At 43.5% G+C, this 27,193-nt stretch overlaps 1 protein-coding gene across 1 annotated transcript; it reads right to left on the bottom strand.

Moving 5' to 3' along the window:
* Nucleotides 1–11,143: 11,143 nt before the first annotated feature.
* Nucleotides 11,144–27,193, bottom strand: pde9ac (phosphodiesterase 9ac; the record flags this gene model as incomplete). The annotated part of the gene is made up of 19 exons (XM_084466663.1): nt 27,079–27,193; nt 26,119–26,280; nt 22,754–22,824; nt 22,352–22,429; nt 21,806–21,849; nt 21,493–21,547; nt 21,125–21,195; nt 20,859–20,946; nt 16,976–17,057; nt 16,809–16,883; nt 16,487–16,573; nt 16,156–16,260; nt 15,212–15,294; nt 14,585–14,741; nt 13,801–13,914; nt 12,992–13,096; nt 12,243–12,371; nt 12,034–12,129; nt 11,144–11,194 (listed from the first exon to the last, which is right to left on the bottom strand). Exons 2-19 carry the CDS (start codon nt 26,185–26,187, stop codon nt 11,144–11,146), a joined length of 1,560 nt encoding a protein of 519 aa, XP_084322789.1. The 5' UTR covers nt 26,188–26,280; nt 27,079–27,193.

Raw genomic sequence — 27,193 nt, 5'->3', positions numbered from 1 at the left:
AACAACAGCTGGCAACAGCAATGAAACACAATTGTATATCTCAATGTGGATTTCAGTGGAATCGCAACTGTTAATTATGTGACCACGCGTGCATGTGCGTGTGTGTGTGTGTGTGTGTGTGCTTGCGTGGGACGGGGCTTGGGAGGCTGAATGTGCCTGTGTGGTGAAACAACTACACACCCTTCTCAGTAAAAAAAAAAAGAAAAAGAAAAAGAAAAGGTGTAATGCACCAAACGACTTGAGAAGATCTGTTATCTCAATTGGCTGTCAGGCTGCTTCCTGGGTGGGCCCCGGGGGCCCCGGGTGTCGGTAAGCCTGGACCCCGACCGCACTGGAGCACCACCACCACCACCACCACCACCACCACCACGCCGATACCGGGCTGGCCGGGCTGCCGCTCCACTGGAGGGGAAAGCAAACACAGAGCCTATAAAAGCAAGAGCAAATACTGTCAGCTGCGGCCCAACAAACTGTGGCGCCCCAGGAACCTGGTAGATTAAGGGGAGCGGGGAAAAGGTCATGCAAACACGTCTCCTTTTGTGATCACGGTGCCTCCTTCTCCCCTTGGAAACGCTTCCCGGGCCGGTTGTACGTCTCACTTTGGCCCCCGGGCCTGGCGGGGGCCATGGAGGGATGTTGGCTGGCTGTTTTTGGCGGACGGATCTCCACGCTGGGGCAGGAAGGGGGTGGGGGTTGCAGTCGGTTTGAGGGTAAACATGACGCATCGCACTGGAGATTGGTGTTTATGTGATTTGGTCATGCCGTGATATAACACAAATGCCTTTGTCTCCCAGGAACCCCCCGACGTCGGGCAGCATGCTGCGTTCAGGAGGAGCCATGTTTGCATTCACTTTTTTACTTCAAATATTATATTTTTCTTTGGTAATTACTCCGTCCTGTGTTTCGTCAAACTCTTTTAATAAGGGCCCCCAGACCGAGCAGCAGTCCAAAGTGCAGGTTGGACGGCTGGCTGCGGTCACCTGAGGATGTTTGCCTGAGCTTGGCCCTGAGAGCAGCAGAGGGCTGTAGCTAAGCCCCGAGCCGCAGTGTACAGAGGAGTGTTCATGATTAACCTGCAATTTAGTCCCCTCATCCAGTAATTAACCACGAAAAGGACTATTGTGTTGCTGTGGAGGGGGATGAGTCTGACAGTAGAGATTTCTTTTGCTGGTCTTTTACGGAGCAGAGGACCAGAAAAGCAAATGCAATGGATGCATTTACACAAAGATAAGATTGGTGTTTTTAAAGCAGGTCTGAGTTGAAACGGGAAAGAAATCCCTAGCATCTGAGTTTCTTCTTCTTCTCCTTCTTCCCAACAGTGGCTCTGTTAACCTTTCTTTCAATTAGGACAATTATCTAGCCACTTGCACAAGATGTGGCACTTAGAAGTTGTGGTCATTCCAGAGGCTAACACTGACCCTACAGTCTAGTCAGGCCAGTTCCTTGTTGACTGTTGTATTTTGCACCAGTCAGCTGCAGAGATTCCCTTATCTAAACATCTCCGTTCAAAACCCCTTCTTTCAATGACTATTCATATTCACGCATCAGGGGAAATTGAAACTAAATATTCCAAGAGTGTCAGTCTACTTCATGTCAGTCCAAGAGGAGGGTTTGGGCCGCAGATCATAATCTTTAAAACACTGGAAAAGTAGGAAAATAAGTAAAAAAGCACATCTAATCTGTTTCTGTACAGCACTGTACCGCAAATCCAAAGAGCAGTTATAATAATATCAAAGTAAAAACGGCTTAGTTTTAATTGTAGTTATTGAATACTGAAACCAAAGTGACAATATTTTCACTGTCACCTGATCACCACCAAATGCCGCCGGCACCCCCTCATAACCCCATACATTCTCCCTTGTATGTCCGCCCATACCGAGCTTCATCCATAATCACTTTTTAAGCCTTGTAAAGAAACAGGCCAAGTACACTCAAGTATCTCTGTAGATTCGCAACAAGAAAAACATTCAGAAACATTCAGGGAAAAGAAGCTGGGGAGACAGGAGTGTTACATAGCTCTATGACCAAACTCTCCTCCAGACTCATGTGAAAAGTGTGTGTGTGTGTGTGTGTGTGTGTGTGTGTGTGTGTGTGTTTGTATGTGTGTTTGGCTTCCCTTGCGTATTTGCACAAGTAGTCTGGGAGATGAAATCAAGCTGCTCTGGGGTCTATTGATTATATTTTCATATCTTCTGACTTCTTTCACACACACACACACACACACACACACACACACACACACATTGTGTACATGTGTGTAAATGTTTGCGTGTGTGCATGTGCCTGTCTGCTTGTATATGAGTGTGTGTGTGAAGGGGTTGTGTTGGGGGGGGGGGGGGGGGGGGTCAGCAGGCAGTCACATATAGAGTGAGCTCTCACTGTGGGCTGGCTGCGGTGTGGGGGGGGGGGTATCCACTTACACATGTGGGGCTCTCAGGCCGTGGAGAGGAACCCGCTTGGAGCGCAGGCCCAGACGGAGGAGCAGGCTGGAGGGGGAGAGAGGAGGGGGGAGCAGGAGAGAAGAGGGGAGAGAGAGAGGGAGAGGGGGAGGAGGAGTAGTAGAGATCAGGCTGGGGGGGAGAGAAGAGGGGAGAGAAGGGGGAGAGAGAGGGAGAGGGGTAGGAGGAGTAGTAGAGAGCAGGCTGGAGGGGGAGAGAAGGAGGGAGAGAAGGAGGAGGGAGAGGAGGGAGGAGTAGAGAGCAGGCTGGAGGGGGAGAGAAGGGGGGAGAGAGAGGCAAAGGGGGGAGGAGTAGAGAGCAAAGGAGAGCAGGGTGGAGGAGAGAAGAGGAGGAATAGTAGATAGAAGACTGGAAGAGAAGAGGAATAGAAGAGAGGAGACAGAAAGAAGAGAGTTGGGTGGGGGAGAGAAACGAGAAGAGAGGAGAAGATAAAAAAAGTAATCTGAAGCTAATTGGCCACCACCGACTGGTTTGCGTTCTCAGAGCATAAAAAGAATTGTATGACTTACGCCGTTAACAGAAACATCCTGTTTCCTCAGACATGCGCCACCACCACACGTGGAGAGTGGCGTCCAGATGTCAGTGTTTCATCAGCTAGGCAGCGCAACGGAAAAGCAGAGTAAATAAATGGGTTAACCCTCGCCTCCCCGACACCCCCATCCTCCATCTGTGCGTCTCGCTGTCCCAATGGCCATAAATCAATAGGCAAACGCTAGGCAAACACTTGGAAATTCCCACTCGAGACAACGGGGAGACACAGACACAGAGAGGTAGAGGGAGAAAGAACGAGACAGCAGAGAGAAAGAAGGAGACAGAAGGTAGAAGAGAGAAAACGATCAAAAGGAACCGTTTGAATGGTTGAAAATAAACAAACATGTTGGAGCGTTGAGTCAGGAGCATTAAATCACTCAGGAATCAGTAGGAATCTTTCCTGGCAAAGAACCAGTTTTCTTTTTTTTTTCCTCAGATGAAAGGCAATCAGACCTTAAACACAGGCATAGGAACTTATCATTTATCTCCCTCGGTCGGTCGGGGTCAAAGCTGTTAGCATCTAATAGCTAAGGTGGAGCTTCCTCTTTCCCCTCTCAATGGAGATAAACATATACAAGGAGTTTTGCCTTGGAAGACTATTGGATTTCACATGGGGTGTAGCATGAGTTGTCCTGTTGGATAGGCTCATGTGCATCTATTCATGCAACAATCTGGGAACAAGCACATACACATATGGAGAAGACATATGGGGGGGGGGGGGGGGGGGGGAGAACTGTTGACTGGAAATATCTCCCATGGTAGTAGGAGACAGTGCAGACACCAGCAGCAGAGCTGCCAAGACCTGAGACACTCTTTCAGGTACGGATGAATAAAGACATTGGAGTAATGGAAATATGTTAATCAGAAAACATCTGTGCTGGGGAACTGCCCCCAATTCAATGGAAGTAGTGCAGCATGGAGGGGGAGTAGTGAAAATATAATTATTGTTTAGGAATTCAAATTAATGTTGAAAGTGCAGAATATTTGGTGACACATTCTTAGTGTGTGAAAAATACAATTGATTGTATCTGAGTAAACAAAATGATTTGTTATTTATTTGTATTAACTTTTCCCACAGTTCTCACACATTGGTGAGAAAGGTATGGGGTCCTACAACAAGACTGCACTTTCATTTGTGCTGCTGCAGTTACAACATGAATGCATTTAAAGCTTTTGTTATCAAAGCAGTCGGTTCTATTTCCCTTGCTGTTATTTCTTGGTCCTTTGCTGACACTGTCCCTCTTTGTTGACTGGTTCTTCTGAGTGCACCGTCCAGAGTGTTAGAGTATGTGTGCATCTTCCAGTTCTGACAGTTATCCGACAGTTGTTTAGACAGCGAGACACAGAGACCGTCCTATGGCATAATCATTACCTTCACGGGAAAGCCTTTCCTTTTTAAGGGATCGGATAGCCATTCCACAATTGTCTGAAATAGAAATACCCACATTTTCATAATATCCGCGATAGCCCATGATCAATCATCCGACTTCCTTTGAAGAAAAAAGCATATTCTCTGGAGCAACTTAATGTTTATAACGCTTTATTGGTTCTCAAGAATCTTGAACTGTCCTGAGACGGCTGAATATATAAACAACTCAACATGCTGCCTCCACTTGATCACAGAGGAAATCACCGTCCCTATTTACATTATTACTGCTGTTGTTTCCAATGCGAGCACAGCCCCACATGTCTCATTCGGCTCGGTTCCTGTCTCTTGCCGGCTGTGCCGCGAGCTCGCAGATAAGAGTCAGGCTTGTAATTGCCACGCGGCAACCGAGCGTGGCCGAGCAGGCCGCTGATGTACTGCCAACACACAATCAAGATGCCTGATCCAGATTAGCTCACAGTAAACAAACTCCTACTCCTCGGCCTCTCTATGTCTCGGTAGACCCCTTGGCCTTTCTTCATGGAGCTGTTTATCCATCTCTAGCCTACCCTGGACCCCTCCTTCAACACCGTGGATGATGAATTCCCCCCGGCCAATAGAGAGTCAGTGTGATATATTTGCATTCATGTGCACGTTTCGCACTCTATTGCTTAATATAAGGGAAGAGTTTTGGGTGTTTGACAGTTTATGCAGTTAAGACCAAGAAGAGGCTACCCGTTTAGCTGTTCTGTATCTAGATTCAGAGGAGATGAATTTGTGTTTCTTTTTTTATTGACATACATGAGTCACCGTTTCTTACAGGGGTAATCTGTTAAATTGATAAGCCAGGAAAGTACCCCGCCCCATTCCTAAAAAACTGGAGCAATAAAAAGCTATTTGAATACATCTTTGAATGCTAAATGAGTGGAAACAGTGATCCAGTGGTGACATTTGGTTTTAATGTAAGTGCAGTGAAACAACATTTTAGACAAAATGAACTAACAAAGCCACATGACAACTCAAGCTACATTGCAAACGGGGTTGTAAAAATCCTGTGTTTTTACAGTTAGTGATAAAAGGGAGAGAAAAACAATGTGTCAAAGCATTACTGTCTCTATCTGGCTACATACGGGAAACAAAAGCGATCTATGTCCCTTCTGTGTTCTTTCCATGCCTTGAGTTAGTTGTGCCTGATTCCAATCAGCATGCTCCCCTGACTTCATCTTTGTCCTCTTAAACAATACAACACTATAAAAAAAATACTCCATGCGCCACATCATTTTCACTGCCAAAGCAACCTCTGTTACAAACTAAAACGGAATGCTTGAGAACCGATGAGGAAATTAGATGACAAAAGATCAGGACCTTTTTGCAGTCATATATTGCAGTGGTGGAGAACTTCTACATAGTCGAGACCAAAATGGAAGAAAGTCCAGAAGAGGAACATCAACAGCCCCTCACTAGGACCCCAGGATCCCCTGGTTGTGTTATGGATAGGCTAGAATAACAGGCTATGATAACACCCGTCTCTCTCACAATGTGTGTCACCAGAATATAGTGTTCCCTCATGCTGGGGGTTAGCCAGCATGAGGGAAGTGCTAACACCATGGTTACCATAGTAGGCCAGGCTGGCGTGTTGACAAAGGCTTCTTTAAGGGGAGTCACCTCTATGTGGACTATGTGGTTTTGGACATTGAGTTACATTGACTTTGTGATGCTCCTTTAAACCAGTGTTGAGAGCTGAACCCCCTGTGAACCAAAACATGGAAAATAGAAGTTGACTTTAATAATTCTGGATTCATGAATGATTCATGATTCATGAATGATTACGTTTCCTGATAGGGATTGAGTCCAGCACATATTGTGATCTGTTCGATGAAAACCGTTAACCTTTGAGTTGTTGCTCATCCTCACATCCAAATATGTCAGCTTGTTAAAGTTAATCTGTAAAGCCCTGGCTATCAGAACCATTCTTCCATCAAAGAACTGGAACCAAGGAGCAGGCTATTCATGATAATTTAACGTTTTCTCATAAATAAGTCTTTCTGTGTGGGTTTCCCCTGTCACATAAAACAAATGAAAGGCCTTTTTTCAAAGTTTCCCAATCTGTAAATCTAGTCTGACATTTCAGTCTAATTTGCTGTCTGACAAAAAGTAAAGCCAGAGTTTATATTAACGGAGCACTCACATTGTAACAGTTATCACAAACAGCCTGACATATTAATGTGTTGGACACTACTAAGTACATAAAATAAATATTATAATTAGAGCTGGCTGTGCTGGATGAATGAATGTAGCAAATAAGAATTCCATATTCTTGCCATTAGGGGTGCAGTTGTAGGAGTGTTGTATAGTAGATGACAAATTTGTATATTAAAGGTATCTGTTCACGATGTGACCTGGCTTTTATTTAAAAATAAGAGAGGCCAATGATCAAAATGTACTGTGCGCACACACACACACACACACACACACACCTTTACCCTTTGATTTGTGCAGATAAAGAGTGAGATCCAGAAAGAAAGGGAAGAGTGCATGGGAGGAGGAGGAAGACAACAAACAGAAGAAGAGGTACTTGTGTTGTCTCCGCCCTCGGGAGCAACAGAGCTGCCAGGCCCCACCACAAGTGGAAGATTGTCAGTGTGGAGAATATTCCAGAAAACACCTTTGACAACTTAATGTGTACGCTTCTGTGTTTTATACTTTGGGGTTAGGCGTAAACTTAGACAAATCTAACTCAGGTGTCGTTTTTACCAGGCTGTGAGTCGTTCAGTCATCACACACACACACACACACACCACAAGTCCGTCAAGCACACACCACTTGTAGACACAACATACCATAAATACAGTGTTGAGTGTTGAGCTGATACCTAGTGGGTATCAGTGTAAAATGCATGCTGTTATCTTTCATTTTTTTTTGATTAACATTCCTCCTGCACTCTATCTCCTTCTGGGCCCCCACCTGATAAGCTGTGACACAACATGGGCCCACGGTAGAACAGCTTGAGTTGTCTCAGGTTACCTCCGCTGGGGTGTTCACCCCACCGACAATAAGCACAGTGGATTGCGACTTGTATGAAGCCTAACGAGCAGTTATGTTAAATGGATGCATGTACACCCCAGCATTAACCCCCAACTCCTTTCACATGTCTTTTGTGAGTTGGTACAATTATAGGCGCGTCACCTAGAACGGTACTACTGGGTATCTGTTTAAACAGATGCCCAGTAAAAAAGGTTTTTCACTGCAAATCCCCATGATACAAGGTTGTCTTTTTGATGTTCAAACCAAAGTATTACAGTGGATAAATGCACTGTAACAGCTCCACCCCCCATCCCCCAAGGTGACAATAATAACAACATAAAAGGAGACAGGTTTATTAGTTGTTGTTAAGTAAAGTCAGGTTATATAAAACAGCTTCTGATGGATAGCAAAACAAGTGAAAAGACCACAATAGGACAACGTTGTTCCGTGAAAACGGATCATGTTTTGTGCAGAAAACAGAAGTGGTCAACCAAAAGGGGTAAATACTTGAACTATCAAATAAGAAGTATGATTAAAAGGGATTATCATTTTGTTTTTAGTCCCTGAACTTACATGACAGCACACACACACACACACACACACACGCTGCACACAAAAACGCACACACACACACACACAAGGAAGGTACATGGAATAAAAGCACAGGGTGATCACACATACCTTGTACATACTAAGTGTGTAGAACAAGATACATTTTGCTCTCCTGGAAACAGTGTGCTGGCAATGCAAATATGTGGCATTGGATAACTTGTTATTGAGTTGGTGGGATGTTTCATGTGCAGGATGTTCAGGATAAAGAGAGTGAGGAGGAATGGGATGCTTATGTACGCACTTAGCCACGTAATATGTTCAGTTTAAAGAGAATGTTTCCACAATATGAAGACAGAAACACAGGTACTTTATTTTTGACATATCACTTGCAAAATGCAAGTGATACATATTTAAACAAAAATGCCACCATTTCTTAAATATACGATCATGAGAATGGTATTGGTAGTAATAGTGTTTTGGTCATTGTTTAGTAATTAATCGTGAAATGATTTGACATTATGGGGAGATATTGTTTTGTTTGAAACTGCCACAGCATTTCTCATGCAAGACGTGGCAAAACCAAGTTTTCATTAGCCAAGGTTACTCTCTCGGTTTATCACAAAATGGTGTATCACCAACAAAAGATCCCATGATGCATTGTAATGCACAAGCCCTATTCCCTAATAGGCTGTAAAGATAATAATAAAGCTACTATATGTTTTGTCTTTGGACACCCACGGTGATATTTATTGCTGAAATTATCTCACAAGAGTTGTGTTGGTGGTAAAAAATACATTTTAATTATGAGTATGTGGTAAAAAAAGAAAAAAAGCAGCAGGTGAAAGAATTATTACTACAGTGACTGGAGAACTGGCAGCAATAAAGCAACCAATAAAATCAAAGTTCCTTCACCTGCAGGGGAAACCACCCACCTTCACCATGTGCTCAGAAACACCCTTTAGAGAGGAAAAGAGAAGCAGTTAGGTCGGGCTGAGGTAAATGATAGTTGTACCTCGGTAACACACAACTAAGGGTAGAAATAAAATAAAAACATGTTTCAACATGTTGTATTGCTGGTGTGTCAAATGGTGCGCTACAATGTTCTTTATGAAGAAACTATGCAAAGGAATTCAGTCCTAAACATCAGTTATAACAAATATGCACAATACAGAGTATACACAATATAGAGTACATTCAATTATAAAACAGATGCAGTAGGGAGGTAGTGAGACTCAGGTAGCATTGGTATGCGTATTGTTCTTTTTCACGGTAAGAATGGTTGTTTTGAAATACAAAAGCAAAAAAAGTGTTTTAGCGCTACAAAAACAGTGGTAAATAAATAATGATTTGAATTTGTCTGTGAAGACACGTTTTAAGGATTAATTAAGTTTAATAAAAGCATGTCGACCCAATGTTACGTCATTGTATTTTGAATTTCAAGCAGTAAACAGACCTAAGGAGTCTAATTTCCTGAATTAATTTTCATTCTTGATAGTCTTGCAATGTCGGTTTAACATGGAGAAGCCTTTCCCGACACGAATAAAACCCAACTAAACAGCTAACAAACAAAATTCCTATCTTTGATTATGGTAAAGCTAATAGTTAAAATGGTGTTGTTTTAAAACAAAGGCACTTATTTTTGTACGTTTATAAAGGACCTCAAAGTATAGCAGATGCCAGTATGACCAAATGAACTTGGTGTATAATGATTGATTGACACAATGTTAAAGCTTGCTTGCTGTATATTTGAATACTTACAACACATCACACATTAACATTGAATGTAACAAAACCTGGCGTAATCAAGTGTGAAATGGCTTGAATGTGCCGGAATTTGTACCCACATATACTCATTAACATCTCTTATTGCTGCCGTCTGGAACCATTTCATCAAATTTGGTCGATTCAATTGTTCCAGAGAAAAATAAAGGCTGTTCACCAAGCCATTGTGAACAGCGCTATATGTTATTATTTATCCTGCAACAAATACATAACTTGAATAAGTCCTCAACCGATGCTATTATTCCTCTTCCCAGCAGGTGACTCTAATCGTTCAACAGGAATGTAATTCTATGGAAATAAAACAACAAGTACACACACATGTGTACCCACAATGTATTTAAAGAGGGGTCAGCAGGTTTCGCTCACGGCTATCACCAGTGCAAAAAGTAAAAGTCAGAGGTCAGGACAGGTCTTCTTGGTTCAGAGGTGTAGCCGAGCCGTCTGTCTTTCCTCCTCCTCCTCCGGCCTCCATGTGTCGGCCCTGCGGTGCACTACGAGCTCCTCAGACCTATTTGGTTTTGAATTGGATCACAAGGGAAGATCCCTGAGAACAACAAGTGACACCCTCCATTAGGCAGACTAGGACAAAATGGCTGCCATGTTGGCATCGCATTTGCTTCGGATGAAACGTTTGAAAAATAAAATAACTCACTCAATTCACAAGACGGAATTGAGTGTACCACACTGTACTGCAATAATCAAAGCATGCTTGACTTTCAAAATGTAAATGTGAATTTATTCCACCACAGTACGAATTTGAAAATGGGACGCAGACTGATCGTGGTGTTTGAGGCCTGAGCATATCTCAGTTTTTACGTCTTCCACCCCTGAACTTTTACTGGAGCAATATCAAAACAAATTAACAAAGTGTCAAGAACTGGAATTTTACCTCATGAAAAACATTACATACTCAATTGCAGTCAAATAACATGAGCAGAATGAAAAAAACCAACCAAATCTTGTGAAATAACCCAAGAATTTGTTTAGATAAAAATCCAGTAGAAATGCGCAGCTTTAACACCACTTTGTATTCGCCAAAGCAACGCCACAGTGCTGAGAACTATAAACGTATGTCTTTGGATCAATTTGCGTGCATTAAAGGTTCTCTCCTTTGATATACTGTACAATTATATATAATATATAACTGGTACATCGTTACGTTAAGTGCAGAGACAAAGTGATGAAAGTGCTGTTCATTCCTAGCGGTCTGGGAAGTTTGGAGCTAGGAGCTGACTAGATGCAAGAGAGAGCTTCTCTGGAGACTCTACGGAGAGGGAGAGAGAGAGTGAGAGAGAGGGAGAGAGAGAGAGAGGGGAGAGGAGTGAACCGGGACTAGCTCTAATGCACAGGAGCGGAGGTGGAGATCATTTTTTCAATTTTTTTTGTTTTTTACTTACACAGTTACCACTGCACTCACTCAGAGCAGAGCTTACTTCTTCTTGCCGCCTAATGACATATTTTCAGTTTTTTTCTTCTGTGCCTCATTGAACAAAAGACAAACCTTTATGTTAGCAAGGGGTTGTAGGAGTGTGTACGGATGTGTTTTTTTCTTTGCGTGTGCATGCGTGCATGTCTGTCTTTGTGTGTGTTGCCGATGTGTGTGTGTGTGTGTGTGTGTGTGTGTGTGTATGTGTGTGTTTTAATGCCACCCCCCCTATCTAACAAAAGCAGCATGGTTGATTATTTGTACAGCATGCCCGTGCCCGGCTGCTGGTTAAAACACGAGCACTGAACTCCACGGACGGACGGCCAGACAGACAGACCCTGAGACCAAGCCTCAATGTCCATGACAAGCTCTGACAGAGCCCGGCGTCCGCGGTGCGATCCGTTCCCCTTACGAGGCGAGCGTCAGGGGGGGGGTTATGATATCCACTGCGAACTGGGAGGAGCCTATTTTGGCATCGCCTGGTTTTAATTTTTCACGCCGGCCTTTTGCTGACCCTCGGCGCTGAACAATCGCTTTGGATACCGATGTTGGCTTCGCGAAAATGAACTAGTGAACGCATGATTTTACCAATGAATAAATAATAATAAGGAAATAGTAATCATATCAATAATTGCGTTAAAAGAAACGGATCTATTTAACCTGAGCCTGTGTCAGGCGTGCTCACGCTGGCGATGAGCTGCCAGTGGCGCCGCTGCAGCTCAGCCTAGCACTGGAGCCGGTGCAGCCCACGCTTATCAGGGACATGGGCAGGACTGTCAAACAGGCAGACTCTCTGACACACCATACAGACACAGACGGACAGACAAAACAGGCAGACAGACACGAGACCGACAGACAGGCAGACGGACAGCCGGACACGGAGTTGGCCCTACTTCTGTCATGGCGTCGTCGATCTGCTTCAGCTCCTCGTAGTGGTCCCGGGAGTCCCTCAGCGGCTGCACCATGATCTCCTCGATCTGGGGGAAGAGCTGAGGGCACAGCGGTGCGCCCGCGTCACCGCAGTGTGTTACAAACGTCACCAACACACACACACACGCGCACGCGCGCGTACACATCGGGACGGGGGGGCCCTCCCCCTTACCTTCATGACGGTCTCAAACATGGGGATGAGGACGAACTTGATGAAGCCGATCTGAGCGGTGGGCTTGGTGACTTTGTCCCGGTCCATGAAGGGCGCGACGGGAAGGCCCTCGCACTTCTCCCTGTCGCTCTGGTTCCCCCCCACCACCGGGGAAGAAGCGCGGAGAGGTCAGGCCCAGGTCGCTCACTAAGTGGCACTATTAATCCTGAGTAGGCCTCCCCCCAGCTCCTGGCTGGGCGCACCAAGGGGCCCGACGACGCTGTCAATATGACCCGTCGCTGTTACTTTGAGATTGAATAGAGTTTGTGTGTTGAGGTGTTTACCTTTATCGCTTGAGTGATTGACATCTTAACTCATTATGTGCTGCCCACTGACGTGTAACGTTGAGAATGCGTGGGAGAAAATTCTACACTGAGACGTGAAAATTGCTAGGCGTAGGTAATCCAGGGTTTGGCCTTGCTGCATTGTAATTGTCTTCTGCATGGAATAGAAGGGAGCGCATTCTCTTTGATTCCCTGTTGTTTTTATCTGCATTCCATTGGCAAAGTGCCTCTGGGCAACCACTGAATAGGGTCATTGTTATTGGTGTGATTTACGGGCGACAGCTACCAAAGCATAAACTGTACACACCTTTACAATCGTCATTATAACACAACCAGTCAGGTCAGTCCGTTAACTGAAGGGGCCTGTGACTGTTCTCAATGAGCGGTCTGATGCAACATCTGGGCTGATTCCCGTAATGTGCTCACCTGCATGAAGTACTCCTCCAGCAGGCAGTCCACCCAGGGCTCCGCCACCTCGGTGGGTCTCACCTCGTTGGAGATGTCGCAGCACTTGATCAACACCATCTTCAACTGGACAGGGGAAAAACATTCATGCATGACGCTGTGATGAGGTAGAAAGAGAGAGAGAGTGTGGGTGTGTTTGTGTGTGGGTGTGTGGGAGAAGGGAAGATAAGTGGAGAGAGAGAGAGAGAGAGAGAGAGAGAGAGAGAGAGAGAGAGAGAGAGAGAGAGAGAGAGAGAGAGAGAGAGAGAGAGAGAGAGAGAGAGAGAGAGAGAGAGAGACACACACACACACACACACACACACAGAAAGAGAGAGAGAGAGAGAGAGAGAGCGAGCAAGAGAAAGAATAAGGATATCGAAAAGAAAAGTGTAAAAGATCCCACCACAAGGATAACATGCTACTGTAATTCATTCATCAGCCATCACAAACACATCTTACACCAATATCCCTTCCCGAGTTGTCGCTCTGCAACCAATTATGCAAATACTATTTCTCTGGCTTACAACTCATTACTCACATAATGGCCTGCCTGTTGCCTGGTCACCCTAGCTGCAGCACACAATACACAACTAATCTTTGTCAGGGGTTTGTGCTGGCTCAATGTGATCTTGTCGTCAGGGGAATGTGTGTGTGTGTGTGTGTGTGTGTGTGTATATGTGTGTGTGTGTGTGTGTGTGTATATGTGTATATGTGTATATGTGTGTGTGTGTGTGTGTGTGTGTGTGTGTGTGTGTGTGTGTGTGTGTGTGTGTGAGTGTACGATACATACGCATGTGACGTGCTCCTCGTTGGCGTAGTCGAAGCTGTCAACTTTCTGCTTAAAGGACTCCAAGATCTCGCCATGTCTCGCCATGTCCGTGGCCAGGATCAGGGTGATGATGGCCTAGGGAGAGGAGCCACAGGACCGTGGTCAGTACGTCACGTAAGCAAGTTTAAAAGTTTTGAGTTCAAGAATAGTATTCTGTTAAGATTCAAGTGATTCAAGAGGGTTTATTGTCATAAGCACAACAATTACAGCAGCAGTCGGTGGCAATGCAATTCTTGAGTCTCAGCCTCCTTCAACAACGACACAAACTGGACATGAAATAATAAGAATAAAATAAAAATATATTATAATAATAATAGAACAAAATAGAATACTGGGCATGAAATAATTTGAATAAAATAAAAATATAATAATAACTGTAAATTAATTAGAATACTGTACATGGAATATAAAAATGTGAAATAGAATACTTATGCGTAATATGTACTGATGTAAATGTTATGAACTAATCTGAGCACAAACTAGGCAATTGCAATTTGAATGATATCAAATGTATTTATACTGAAATCAGTAGGTGTAGGGTAATGCAGTCTTAGACTATACAGCTTACATTATTGAAACATATTCAGCACCATTAAAGGGGACCCAACAGGAGGAGTCTGCAACATCAACTCAAAAAAAACCTGTATTCCGCATTGGAAACACAGCAAATCCTGGCCAGATGATGTCAATGTTCCGACCTTTCAACGTTTTCTCTGCGGGGGAAACAGAGATGCTGCAATCCCACCTGTCTGATCTGTTTGAACGCCTCGAGGTCCACGTTGGCAAAGATGTTGCACTCGGGCAGCGAGAGGATCTGAAAGGCCACGGCGCAGTGGTGGTTCTCCAGGGGAGAGATGTCATTGTAGCGCACCGCCAGCTCTGTGCGGGCATTGATCTGGTAGCTGGCACGCATACACACACACAGAGCACACGTGTCACCCAGATCCATCACAGGAGCATTGCGGAACACATCAAACGTGACAGAGGAATCAAGTGAAACGTAAACCCCCTGTTCTTTGTTATTGAAGATTTATGCATTTCTAAATGGGTCTGAATATCTCTCCCACCAAAAGGTTCAGTTCATTCGGGAGCGTGAAGACAGGGGGCTCTGAGCCGAGAGATTGAAAACAAACAATGATAGATGGCCTTTCTCTCTAACACCCTGTCTGTCCACACCTCGACCGGAGGTGTTGATTTCAGGTATGATGCAGCTATCGTGTGCACTCTTCTCTAATGTAGTGTGAAAAGACTACCTAAAGCCTGAGACAAAGGGGGGGGGGGGGGTGGAGGAGGCTCACAGAGAGCATAACTGAGCTTCTGCATATTGACAAAGCGCTGCCCGTAGTGAGGAGAGAGGAAGCGGCGTGGTTACGTGTTGTTGTAGCCGGGGTGGTCCAGGTCGTGGCACACTGCGGCCGTCATGAGAATTCCCATGTCCGTGAGGGTCAACTTCTCCTGCGGGACACAGGGGACAAGAGAGGGCAGGTATAAAATATACACAGAGATAGAGTATAAACCACTGAAACCAAGGATCACAGACATAGACACACCAAAACACAAGGCCTTTTTACACTGCCGGTTCGGCTTGGCACGCCCGGCAATTTCACCGTCTTATCTCAAGTTGCCTGTGTAAAACCGAGGGGGTGAAATCCCCCGTTCGTCATGGCGCGGGCTTTTTGGTTCATTGGAGAAGGCGGAGTCTAGACCTCTTTAGAATAATTTACATACTCCCAAATGTTTTTATTGTTTTATGAATGAAGACACCTGCATGCAAGAATGAGTTCACGTCTGAGTGTAGGCTACAAACGCGATTAACTATTTACAAGTGCAAAAACGCCAGCATATTCTTTATTTTGCTGACCACTTGTTTTTTATCCCGACAAAAGCCTCATAAGGACAGTTCCTCTGCTTCTTTCTTGTAGATCGCACCATCTTTCAACGTCTTTGTTTAATGCATTATGCGACTGCATCACCTTCTCTCTCAGCAGCTTGCGGATTTCACTGTCTCTCCAGTTAGAACTACTCATGTTGATATCGCTGCGTTGTCTCTGTTGTAGAGACAGCACAGCAACACCTCTACCCAAGCCCCCCCCCCACCCCCCCGGAACCACGGAGAGTCTGATCGCATTTACATGAAAATAAACTGCCAATGTATGTAGGGTCCGGGAGGGTAAATTGGGGTGCTTGCTCAAGCAGGCAATTTACCTCGGGCAGTGTAAACGTGCGGACCATGCCGTGAAAAAGGCGTGCATAAGACGGTATATTTACAGACACACACACACACACACACACACACACACAGCAAGCCGCTCTCACCTGGAGATTGCAGAGATGGATCATCCCGTACATCATCTGGCTGACACAGAAGCAATGGCGAAAGTTGTGGAAGGGGTTGCTACGGTAGTTGTCTTGGATGCCCAGCTAGGAAAAAAGAGTTCACTCTTCAACCTGCACATCTGGTCCTTTTTTAAATGTAATGGGACATTTGTAAATCATATAGCCACAATTGATCCGATAACAGAAATATGGCCTCTGGACCAATGAGATAGAATTTGTATTGGATGGGCACAAAGACTGATATGTGGTGTTGTGAAGCAATGCTGCATCCATCCATCAGGGTGCGCCTCTACTACTGTATCTACTGTACCAGCCAGCGTTTGAGAGTGATGGGGTTCATGTTGAATTCCTTCACCAGACCCAGGTCGTGGTACATATACTCCAAACAGCTCAGCATCTACACACATACATTCAAGCGCACACACACACACACACACACACACACACACACACACACACACACACACACACACACACACACATGGTGATGGATAAAGAAAGAGATGATTGCAAAGTAAATTATTTCAACCAACCTAAAGTGGCGATTGCAAAGCGTGTATTTGATGCTGTTCATCTTGCTTGGTGTGAATGGGTGAATGTTTAAATGCTTGAATGTAAACAGGCCTGGTGACCTCATTATGTTCCCAGTGCCAGACGTCGAAGGTTGGCTTCTTCAGTGCCTCGATTGTCTCCTGAGACAAGGTGTACTGTAGAGACCAAAGCAATACAATAAAATGTTAATTTTATAGCAAACTAATTGCAGACTCTAGGCTTTAAACATCGAGCAGAGTGGACGTACCTTTGGATAGCTGGGCACATCGCGTCTTGGAGTCAGCTTCTTTCCATCATCTGAGAAGTTGTATTTGCAGGGGCAGTTCACTCTGATTAGTGAGGGGGGAAAGGGCATATTGATTAGCAAGCTGAGTCATTTTGTAGTGTCATAATAATTTAAATATGAATATTAATGTATAGTTGTCAAATGCGAATTTGATCGTCTCTTTCGCCAATCGATCCATGTTTTTGTATCACAATGTAAATATGTATGGATGTAACATATGAAATTACAGAAAAAGAAAGAAAGTCCAAGTTCAAGAGACACTGTGGTGTGCAGCATGCTGAAAATAAAGTTTTTAGTACTTGGTATATGGGAAACAGAGTGCTGTAAAGTAGTACTGTAGTTTAATGGTGGGTTCTAGGTTATTATATCTTGCTTTTTAGGTGTTTTGGATGGTTGATAGGGTGTTCTGCACAGGTTGCTGAGGAGTTCTGGACAATAGGTGTTATGGTGTTCTAGGTGTTATGGACGGTTGCTAGAGTGTTCTTGTTGGTTGCTACGGATCTATGTGGTTGCTATGGTGTTCCGGGAGGTTGCTAGAGTGTTCTAGATGGTTGCTAGGATATCCCGGGTGGATGCTAGGGCATGGCTAAGTGATATGGGCTAATTCTAAATTCTAGATATTGTGGGAGTAGTGTTATATAGTAGTTTTATCAATTCTGCACTCTAGAATTCTGTACAATTCTAGAACACAGGCCATGTTGTGGGAGTTTAAGAGTTTAAAGGTATAAATAAATATTTGAAATATAATAAAAGTTGGGTTAAGATGGGTTAGTAAGGTAGTAAGTAAAGAATGAATTATTGTTTCATCATAAAGTATGAAGGAGGAGTTTGGAAGGGAAGTTTGGGAAAATTAATACAAATACAAATAGTAAGTAAAATAGATAATGGGACATTATTAATCACGTTGCTTGTTGTCCTTGTTTAGCAGGAATGCTTTACATTATCTATTTTGAATTAAGAAAAACAAATGTAGTCCACTAGAAAAGACTACAAATCTTGCGTTCTATTTTCTTACGAAAATTAACTCTTGATTGGCCTTGAATACTCGGTGCCACCCACCTGACAGACTCTACAGGGATTATAGGGACGGATCCTGCCGGGGAGTCGGGTCTAACAGGGAAGGTGGAGCGCAACAGTTTTTCAACCACACAAAATGACACGCCAAAGACACACACGAACATAGACATTATTTTACATCTATAATTAGCAATACAGCAATCAAACTATGAAACAGACCAAACCAATTATATTCAGCGAAGAGCAAAGAACAGGTGTGTTGAAAAAAACCCGGTCATATTAAGCCAGTGACTAAATGGTTTCACTTGGATGTTCATCATATCAAGTTGAAAAACTATCGCTGAGTTTGACAAAATTATTTCTGTTGTGTGGAACTGAATTTAGGAGAATTCCCTCAATTCAGTCCCACAGATCGAGGAGATTTTCCTTCGCATGAAAGCTGAAACGAGGCGTTCACTGCTATAAGCCAGAGTGACAGCATGAGAGGAGCAGCACTCTATGCAGAAGCTAGAAGTCAAGCTAAAAACAAAGAAAGAAATGTTAAACTTAGAGACATTGTCGACTCAACTGCCAAAATAAAAGTCCTTGACAATTAGGGTTCATCCCATAAGGTTCATCCCATAAGGACGGAATGATGCTAATCATGACTTGTACAAAAACAAGATGTCTCCATGGATGTTGGGGTTCTTCTGAGATTGTGTCAAGAAGAGATTGCTATGACGGCAGAAATTTAAGGAATGTTCCACCAGCTTTGTCGATTAAAGTATGGATGGGTTGAAGACATTCCAAAGCACTTATCCAAACCATGGCTGAAATGATTGACAAATTGTAACAAGCTGTCGAAAGTTCCAGTTGCTCAATGCATTAATAACTTTGTGAACTCCTAACAGCACAGCTTTATCACTTTAATGACACCAAGATGAAGTACACAAATCATGGGGAAAGCCAGAGTCACTCCGTTCAACAGGTTACAATTCCCCGGTGGGAGCTCACTGCAGCAACATTAGCAGCACGCAGTGACAGGATGTTGACGGCCAAACTCCAGACACAGCTTGAAGAAACAGTGTTCTGGGTAGTCAGTCATGGCTTAAATACATTAACAACAAAACAATTCCATAGGCTTGCTGCAAATAGAGTATCTCTGAGGAAATTAGAAAGATGGATCTTGTTTTGGAAGATTTAGTTCTCAGAGTAGGTGGGCATTTAAGGAAAACCGCAATGTCAGTTGCAGCTTTATCAGGATCATCCCCCAACACTCTCAAATCTAATGATCCCACGATCTAAAAAACTCTCACATCTCGCAACTCATCTTGTGTCTCATCCATGAGCAAGTGGGCCACTTACATCAAAACCATATGCGTTCCCAACTGAGTCAGCATTATTGGATCCCTTGGGCTGACTCCATAGCAAGGCTATAAAAAAATCTCCATTTCTGTAGACGTCTGCAAGACGAGTAGGAGAGCAAAAGATGGCCGACCATCCATTGGATCATGTCTCCCCTGATCTACCCCCATTCAAAAACATGGGAATTGATTAATTGTGACCCATAGAGGTCAGGAGGGGTCGTGCTCAAAATATGGGGGAGTCAAAAGATGGGGAGTCATCCTTACCTGCCTGATGAGTAGAGCTGTTCACCTTCATTTTGCTTATCCTCTGGATACAGTCAATGCACTCAGAAGATACATTTGTAGACGTGGCCCAGAGGAAAGCATCAGGACGGAACGAGGAACCAACTTTGTTGGAACGCAGAGCGAGTTTGGAGAAGCACTTAGACAGCTGAATCATGAGAAGATTCAAAATGTCTTTTTGAATGAAGAAATACAATGAGCAAGCAACCCTCCCTTCAGCGCCAATCATGGTGGGGTCTGCGAGAGATCCATTCTATTGTGGACAATCCGTGGACAAAGAGCAAATGGTGGAAGACGAGTGTCTACACACAGGTCAAGCTGATAAAGAATGACAGACCAGGAACAAGTGTTTCAGGAGATCCTAATGACTTGGAAGCCCTTACGCCAAATCAGCTGCTTCAGATTAAAGGGAAGCCAATCATGCTACCAGGACGTAAAGAGGACCTCTACCATAAAAGAAGATGGAATCAAGTAAAATACATCACAGACCTCTTTCGGAAAAGATTGATACCAGAATGATTGCCCCTCCAGCAGGAGAGAAGTAAATGGAACAACCTGGCGACTTTGACACAATTGTTGATAACACCGGGCCACACAATTCCTGGCTAATGAGATGGATCATAAAGATATTAGCAGAAACCAGAGAAGATGTGCCAAGGGACCTCGTCAAGACAAAGACCAATGTTATCTTTAAGTTATATTTAATAACTGAGCTTGTTATTTTGTTATTATTTTTGCTTGTTTGCTGTTCCATAAAAAATAAGGGGCTGAAATGTTGTCACTAGTCAGCTTTACTTTATTTATTTAAGATAAAAATATATATTCATTTTGAAAAAACTAAAAATTCAGTTATATTTTAGCCGAAAATGTACTTTTGATTGGTCGTGAAAGACCACCCAGGTGAGTTGGATCAAAACAGTTTATTACCACACAAAAGGAGACGCCAAAGACACACACGAATATAGCTATTATATTGAATTCATAATAAATAAACAACGAACTGTCAAACCATGACACACACCGACACAGACCTGTCGATAAATTATGACCGGATTTTCATTCATGTAACCGATTGTGTACGGCTCTACAAGAAGAACAGAAAAAAGAAGAAGAAGAAAATGTGTGCGCTGACAGCCCCACTCATGTTAGGCTGGAGACTAAAGGGATTGATTTGGATGGCCTTGATTGATTGTCCTAACCTGCCCCCGACTCGTGAGGTCATCTCATCTCGTAGCTTCTTCAGGTCGTTTTTACACTTCTCGATCTCCACCACCTTCAAGCCCTCCACTGAAAGAACAAAGCAAACTCAAATCCATACGCTATGATATATGTAGTGAATAGCAATATTTCAAATGAAAAAAGGGCCAAGGGAGATAAAATGAAGTTGCTTGTAGCAACACAACAACACTAACGTGAGACACATTGCTTTGACCATCAGGTCAAAGGAGAAGAAAGCTCAACGTACGTTCCACTCTCTTCTCCAGCATAGCTAGCCTGTTTGTCACCTCCGTCTTCAGCTCATTGATACGGAAAGCTCTGGAAAGGAGATAACACATCAATGTTTTAAAAGAGTCAATGTCAGCAAAGGGTATAACACATCAATGTTTTAAACGATTCAATGTCAGCCAGACGGATTGACGAGAACAGGAGTGAGGAGAGAAATAAAATATTATGAAACTTGTTGAGTCTGTGATGTGTTTTCCGTTTCACTGAGTTTGTGGTATGTGTGTATTTATTATTACTAAACGTGTTTGAAAAGCACTGGTGTTTGAAAGGGATGGGGGGGTGGGGCATACCTAAACCGTGACGTAACATAAACAACATGGCAGTTACCTGCTAAACTGCTCAGCCACCTGAGACAACACGTTCTGAAACATGTCTTCTTTCTCTGCAGAGGTCAAACACGCACACGCACGCACACACGCACGCATGCACAAGCACACACACACACACACACACACACACACACACACACACACACACACACACACACAATAAATGTCTGTTGGCAGAGAGCTGTTTACTTTAACTACTGTAGCATTATTTTTGTGTGAATGCTGTATTTGTTCATGGCCGTTAGTGTGTGAGTGGAGCAGGTCTTTATGGGTTACTGGGGCTTTGAATGAGGGCCTTGTAGGTGGTTTACCTCCAAGCTGACCAGTGGAGAGAGGGACCACTTTGTACAAGGTGCTGGGAAGAAATAAAATATGTACATGTAATTCAATGATCCTGTGGTTGCATTATTCACATTTACATTTAGGGCATTGAGCTGACGCTTTGAGCGCCTAACAATGTAGTCAGAAGAGTACATTTGTCAGAAGAAGGTGAAACAAGATATCACTTTCGGTACAGTAAGGATGTTCATAGAACGAAGTGCAAAGTACTAACAATCACACTAGGTTAACACATTCCCTGTATACAACAAGGTAGCTAGGATAGCTAGGATAAGATGCTACACAACTAAGTACTATAACTAACTACGACATACAATAAGTGTGTAAATTAAGTGCCAGGACATTCAACATACAGTAGGAGGGGTGGGAGGGGGTGGCTATGCAAAACTTCATCGACTTTCTTTCGGCCACGCGAGGACAAAAAGGATCCAATCTACATAAACCAACCAACATAACTGGGGTGTTTTCCAAACAATATAATAGAGCAATCTCGTGATAGTGATATGGTGACGAATTACTTTGGAGAGTTGGGCGGCATGGTGGGGTCTATGGAGACCATGGCCCCCTCTGGGTCCACCATCATGATGGCGCTGTTCCTGGAGGAGCGGGAAGACAGGGATCACAGCCAAATGTGGAACCGGAAGAGAGGGCGGACAATGAACAACATACCAAGCATCACACAAATAATAATAATAACAATTTTGGGAGGATTAAATATATATAATAATAGTAATAAAATACGTACTAAACGCTTTTTCAAAAGTAATATCACCACGGCAGATGGTAAAATGGCATCAAATAATTAGGCAGAAAATAAATACATAAAAATGTAATTCATGTATTTTTCAGAAATATAAGAAAGAAGGATCAAAGCTAGAGAAGAAAGAAATGGGGGGGGGGGGGGGGGAAGCGACGCTGACCTGGGTATGTTGGAGGAGGAACACAGCAGCTCTTTGATGTCACATGGACTGCAGTGACGACTGAAGACCACCTGAGAGAAGCATACAACGTCCTTATTACACGCTTACAACAACATGTAACACACCTACTCACTACCATGCATTCACCTCAAACCAATGATAATCCCACACAGCCCACACTGCATAGCTAATTCCCACAAACCACTGATTAAATTCAACCAACACTATTCACACCGGTCCCTGTGTTCATTATTTAGCTGAACACTAATCTGGGATCCAGCAGTCCTAATATTTTAGAGCAGAAATTCTGGGGATCCAGGAATTGAAGGGGCGGAGTTACCGCTGTTATCATCTTTCCTGTTTCACTACAGGGATATTCTAATAGAAACTGTCTTTCAACAGTGGTCGGTCTGCACGTTGTTGATTTAAAACCTTTACAGGCACATTTTTACAGTTTTATTAGTGCCAGACAAGTTGTTGTTAATAGCCAATTACGAGCATCCAGATACAGATTGCCCAAAACAAATATGAGAGAAGAAGAAATGGGCTGTTGACCCTGATTTGAGCTTGTCTGCCATTTCATGAATGTGAGTCTAGTTGAACACAGACCAACCTGTGTCTACATACACACCTGTGTGCACCAACAGCTGCTGAAGCTTATCAGATTTCATAGATCCGAATGTAGAGAAACAAGTCACATGGGGGATGTGTGTGTGTGTGTGTGTGTGTGTGTTTGTGAGGAGGGGGGGGATGGTCATGGTCCGCAGCGATCCACAGCCGAGTGAGTTCAAGTTCAAGACTTCAGAGCCGTGAGGAAACGTGAGGGGAGAGGACAGCTGGGGGAGTAAGGAGGTAGTGACATGTTCAAACTAACCCTCCCACAAAACAACTAGTGTGGATATCAGTACTCTTGAAAAATAATGTCACTTAAGTATGAATACTTTAACTATAGATGTTGTACCAGAATAAAAAGTGTTTTCTGTCAATTTCTGGCCTTTCAGCTATTTGATTATGCTTGTTTATGAAATGACTTGACGCGCCATTAAATCACTAACTTAATCTCCGAAATGTTTAGATTTGATTTGATACGATTCAATGCAGAATAACAGAAATAAAACGACAAAAGGCTTCACAGGAATTCTTACTAAATAAATATGTTTAAATAATAATAATAAGTATTATTACATTCATTTCCACAAGGGGCAATATTTCAGTTCATATTGTAATGAATCGGAATCAACTATGCCACGTGGATGCAAAACGGCTCACATTCATATCAGCTCCGCGCTGACTTTATGACTGCAGGAGCTGTGAACCCAAGTGACCCCTGATCTGACATGGTGGAGCCGTGCTGTGATTCCCACCACACTGGGACCCCCACCACACTGGGACCCCCACACACTGGAACCCCCACCACACTGTGATTCCCGCCCCACTGGGACCCCCACCACACTGGGACCCCCACCACACTGGAACCCCCACCACACTGTGATTCCCGCCCCACTGGGACCCCCACCACACTGGGACCCCCACCACACTGGAACCCCCACCACACTGTGATTCCCGCCCCACTGGGACCCCCACCACACTGTGATCAACACCACACTGGGATCCCCACCACACTGGAACCCCCACCACACTGTGATCACCACCACACTGGGACTCCCACCACACTGGGATCCCTACCACACACTGACCCCAGTGTCCTGATCTGACATGGTGGAGCCATGCTGTGATCCCCCTCACACTGGGACCCCAGTGCCCTGATCTGACATGGCGGAGCCGTGCTGTGATCCCCACCACACACTGCCCTGATCTGACATGGTGGAGCCATGCTGGGTGTGCCAGGTGTGGGGGACAAGCACGGGCCGCTCTCGAAGCGACATGTGTCAGCACCAGCGCCGTACTTCAGAAGCACTTGTGCGCTCCACCGGACAAGTGTTATTTCAGTAGGCCTCAGTATATTTGGAAACACAACACAGACGCCCCCTGCTCTGTCCCCGCCCCTCTAGCCACCGTTCAAACTCTCAGATCCTTGATTATAATTGGCCGAGACGGGACCTCACAGGGCACCGTTTGGCCGATGCTGCTTGCGTCATTATGGAATATAGTTAAGATCTGTTTTGCTTTGGTTCGTCTAATCTGCACTTTGTTCTTCTTGTGTTTGTGAGCACTTTAATCCTCCAGTCGGTGTTGGTAGGGATGATTTTTGTTTTTCTTTCTTTTTTTAATGCTGAATAATTGATAGTCAGGGATTGGTAAGCTGGTTGGTGGGATAGACATAATAACCAGTGTGTTGTTGGGATGGACATAATAACCAGTGCGCTGCTGGGATGGACATCATAACCAGTGTTAAGCCTGTAGGCAACAGGTGTTGGATTCTGTCATCATCACCTGTAGAGCCCTCTGCGCCGGTCTATTTATAACCCTACACACTAAGTGACTTCTCTGGGTGTATATGCTCTCAAGGGACAGAGGGTGAGAATTGCCATTTGAAATTACTTTTAATTTGGATGCATTTTTTTCCATGTTGAATTCCTGCACTTGCTTCTTTTAATAAACAATCATAATTAAATTATGTAACCTAATTGTGACTCATTATGAGTAATTCATTATTATAGTGCCAACAATTGACTACGGTACTGCCTACATCAGGGCTATTAAACCTCCTTAACAAGTGGGCCAAAAAGGAAAACCACTGGGGGTTCAGGGGCCACACATAGAGTAAAACTGTGTCAATAAATCGCTACAAATAAATCTTACTTAAAGTAGTGTTAACTTAATAGATATAGCACTACTACATGGAATAAACTTGTCAGACGCATTCCTTTCTTTTTCACTTTATAATCTTGCTTGGAGAGAGACATCTTGAAGCGTGTTGTTAGCCTAGCTAAAGTGAGTTTCTCCGTGGCCCGCCAGCATAAAATGCAACGTGAGCTTGACTGAGCCAATAGCAGGTGCAGACAGAGCCTTATAGGCAAGTGTATGACAGATTTAATGCATTTGTTTTATTTATCATATTACACTGTAATATGATAAATAAAATGAATGCAAACCAAAAATATATATATATAAAGAAAAAAAAAATTATTATTTTAAAAAATATATATAATTTCTTATTTTTTTGGTTTGCAGGTGGGCCAGAAAAAATGTAAGAAGGGCCATATTCGGCCCATGGGCCGCTAGTTGAATAGGCCTGGCCTACAATATCTATAGAATGGACTAAGAATATAAGATACAAAAAATAAATGGACTATACAACTATACTTTTCTTTCTTTAACAAGAGGAGTACCAAACCAATCAATGAAAGTTGTTGCAGAAACACCATGAAGCATCTCTACCTTCCGACAGGAATGGAACTGACCTTCTGGATCTTTCCGTCCACATTGAGGTAGATGGTTTTGGGGGCGTAGGAGGAGGGGCTGGAGCCCATGGTGACCTCCCTCTCCTATTGGTCAGCTGGACGGATGACGGACGACCCTCACAAGCTGGGTGAGCAGTTCCTCAGGATACACTGAGCGAGCCCCTAGAGAGAGACAAGGAATATTTTGAATTGTAAATAAAAATGTAACAAATAATTCATTAAAATTAAGATACATGCAACACAAATACATAAGACAATAATAATTTATATTTTAAACATTCCTCGTTCTTGAATTGTAGCCACTCAATTCAAATATTGTATCCGTTATATCATGACACTCGAATAAATGTAACTATAAAATGTAACAATTTTTTTTTGGACTAAAAGTTTCAAGAGGCTAGCGAAAGATCATTGATCACCTCACTGACAGAAAATAAAAAGCTTTAGCTTTGTTTTTTGAGTGAGAATCCATTTGATCACCATTAGTTGGCAGCATTTTCACTCAAAACCTAAAGATATTTGGGTCTCAAAAATAGATAGGTAAAGGTTAAGGTGGTTTTATTAGCTTATCTAGATGGATGGTTGGATGAGATTTATAAATAGCTGTATTACTCTGAGAGATGCAAATGCAGAACATTGAAACAATGGTCCCAAAATACTGTGCATGGATCTAAAGTGAAGTGGTCAAAAACACCTGCTCCCACTTACTTCATTTGCTTGTCAATGCTCAGTAAAAATTGACATCCCAGTTATAACAACAGCGATAACATTATAAATAAGAATGCCAAAACCATTCATTTTAATATATATTATTAAATAATTGAATTTAAATGAATTAATAATACATCTGCTAAATAGCTCTAATACATATTCATCAATAATAATAATAATGATAATAATAATAATAAACATGAATTATAACAACAACAGCAACACAGAACCAGCTTCTGATGTACTCACGGCGTCGGATGGATGCTGCTGCCTCGGTCCGGACTGAGAACCAGTACCCAGGTGCGGCGGATGCGACTGAGGTCTCACAGACATGTAAGACACAAGCACTCACGCACAGAAGGGG

Source organism: Micromesistius poutassou (assembly GCF_964030765.1).
Source record: "Micromesistius poutassou genome assembly, chromosome: 4".
NCBI classification, from domain to species: Eukaryota; Metazoa; Chordata; class Actinopteri; order Gadiformes; family Gadidae; genus Micromesistius; species Micromesistius poutassou.
The sequence above is the reverse complement of the archived record's forward strand: the minus strand, read 5'-3'. Positions and strand labels throughout refer to the sequence as shown.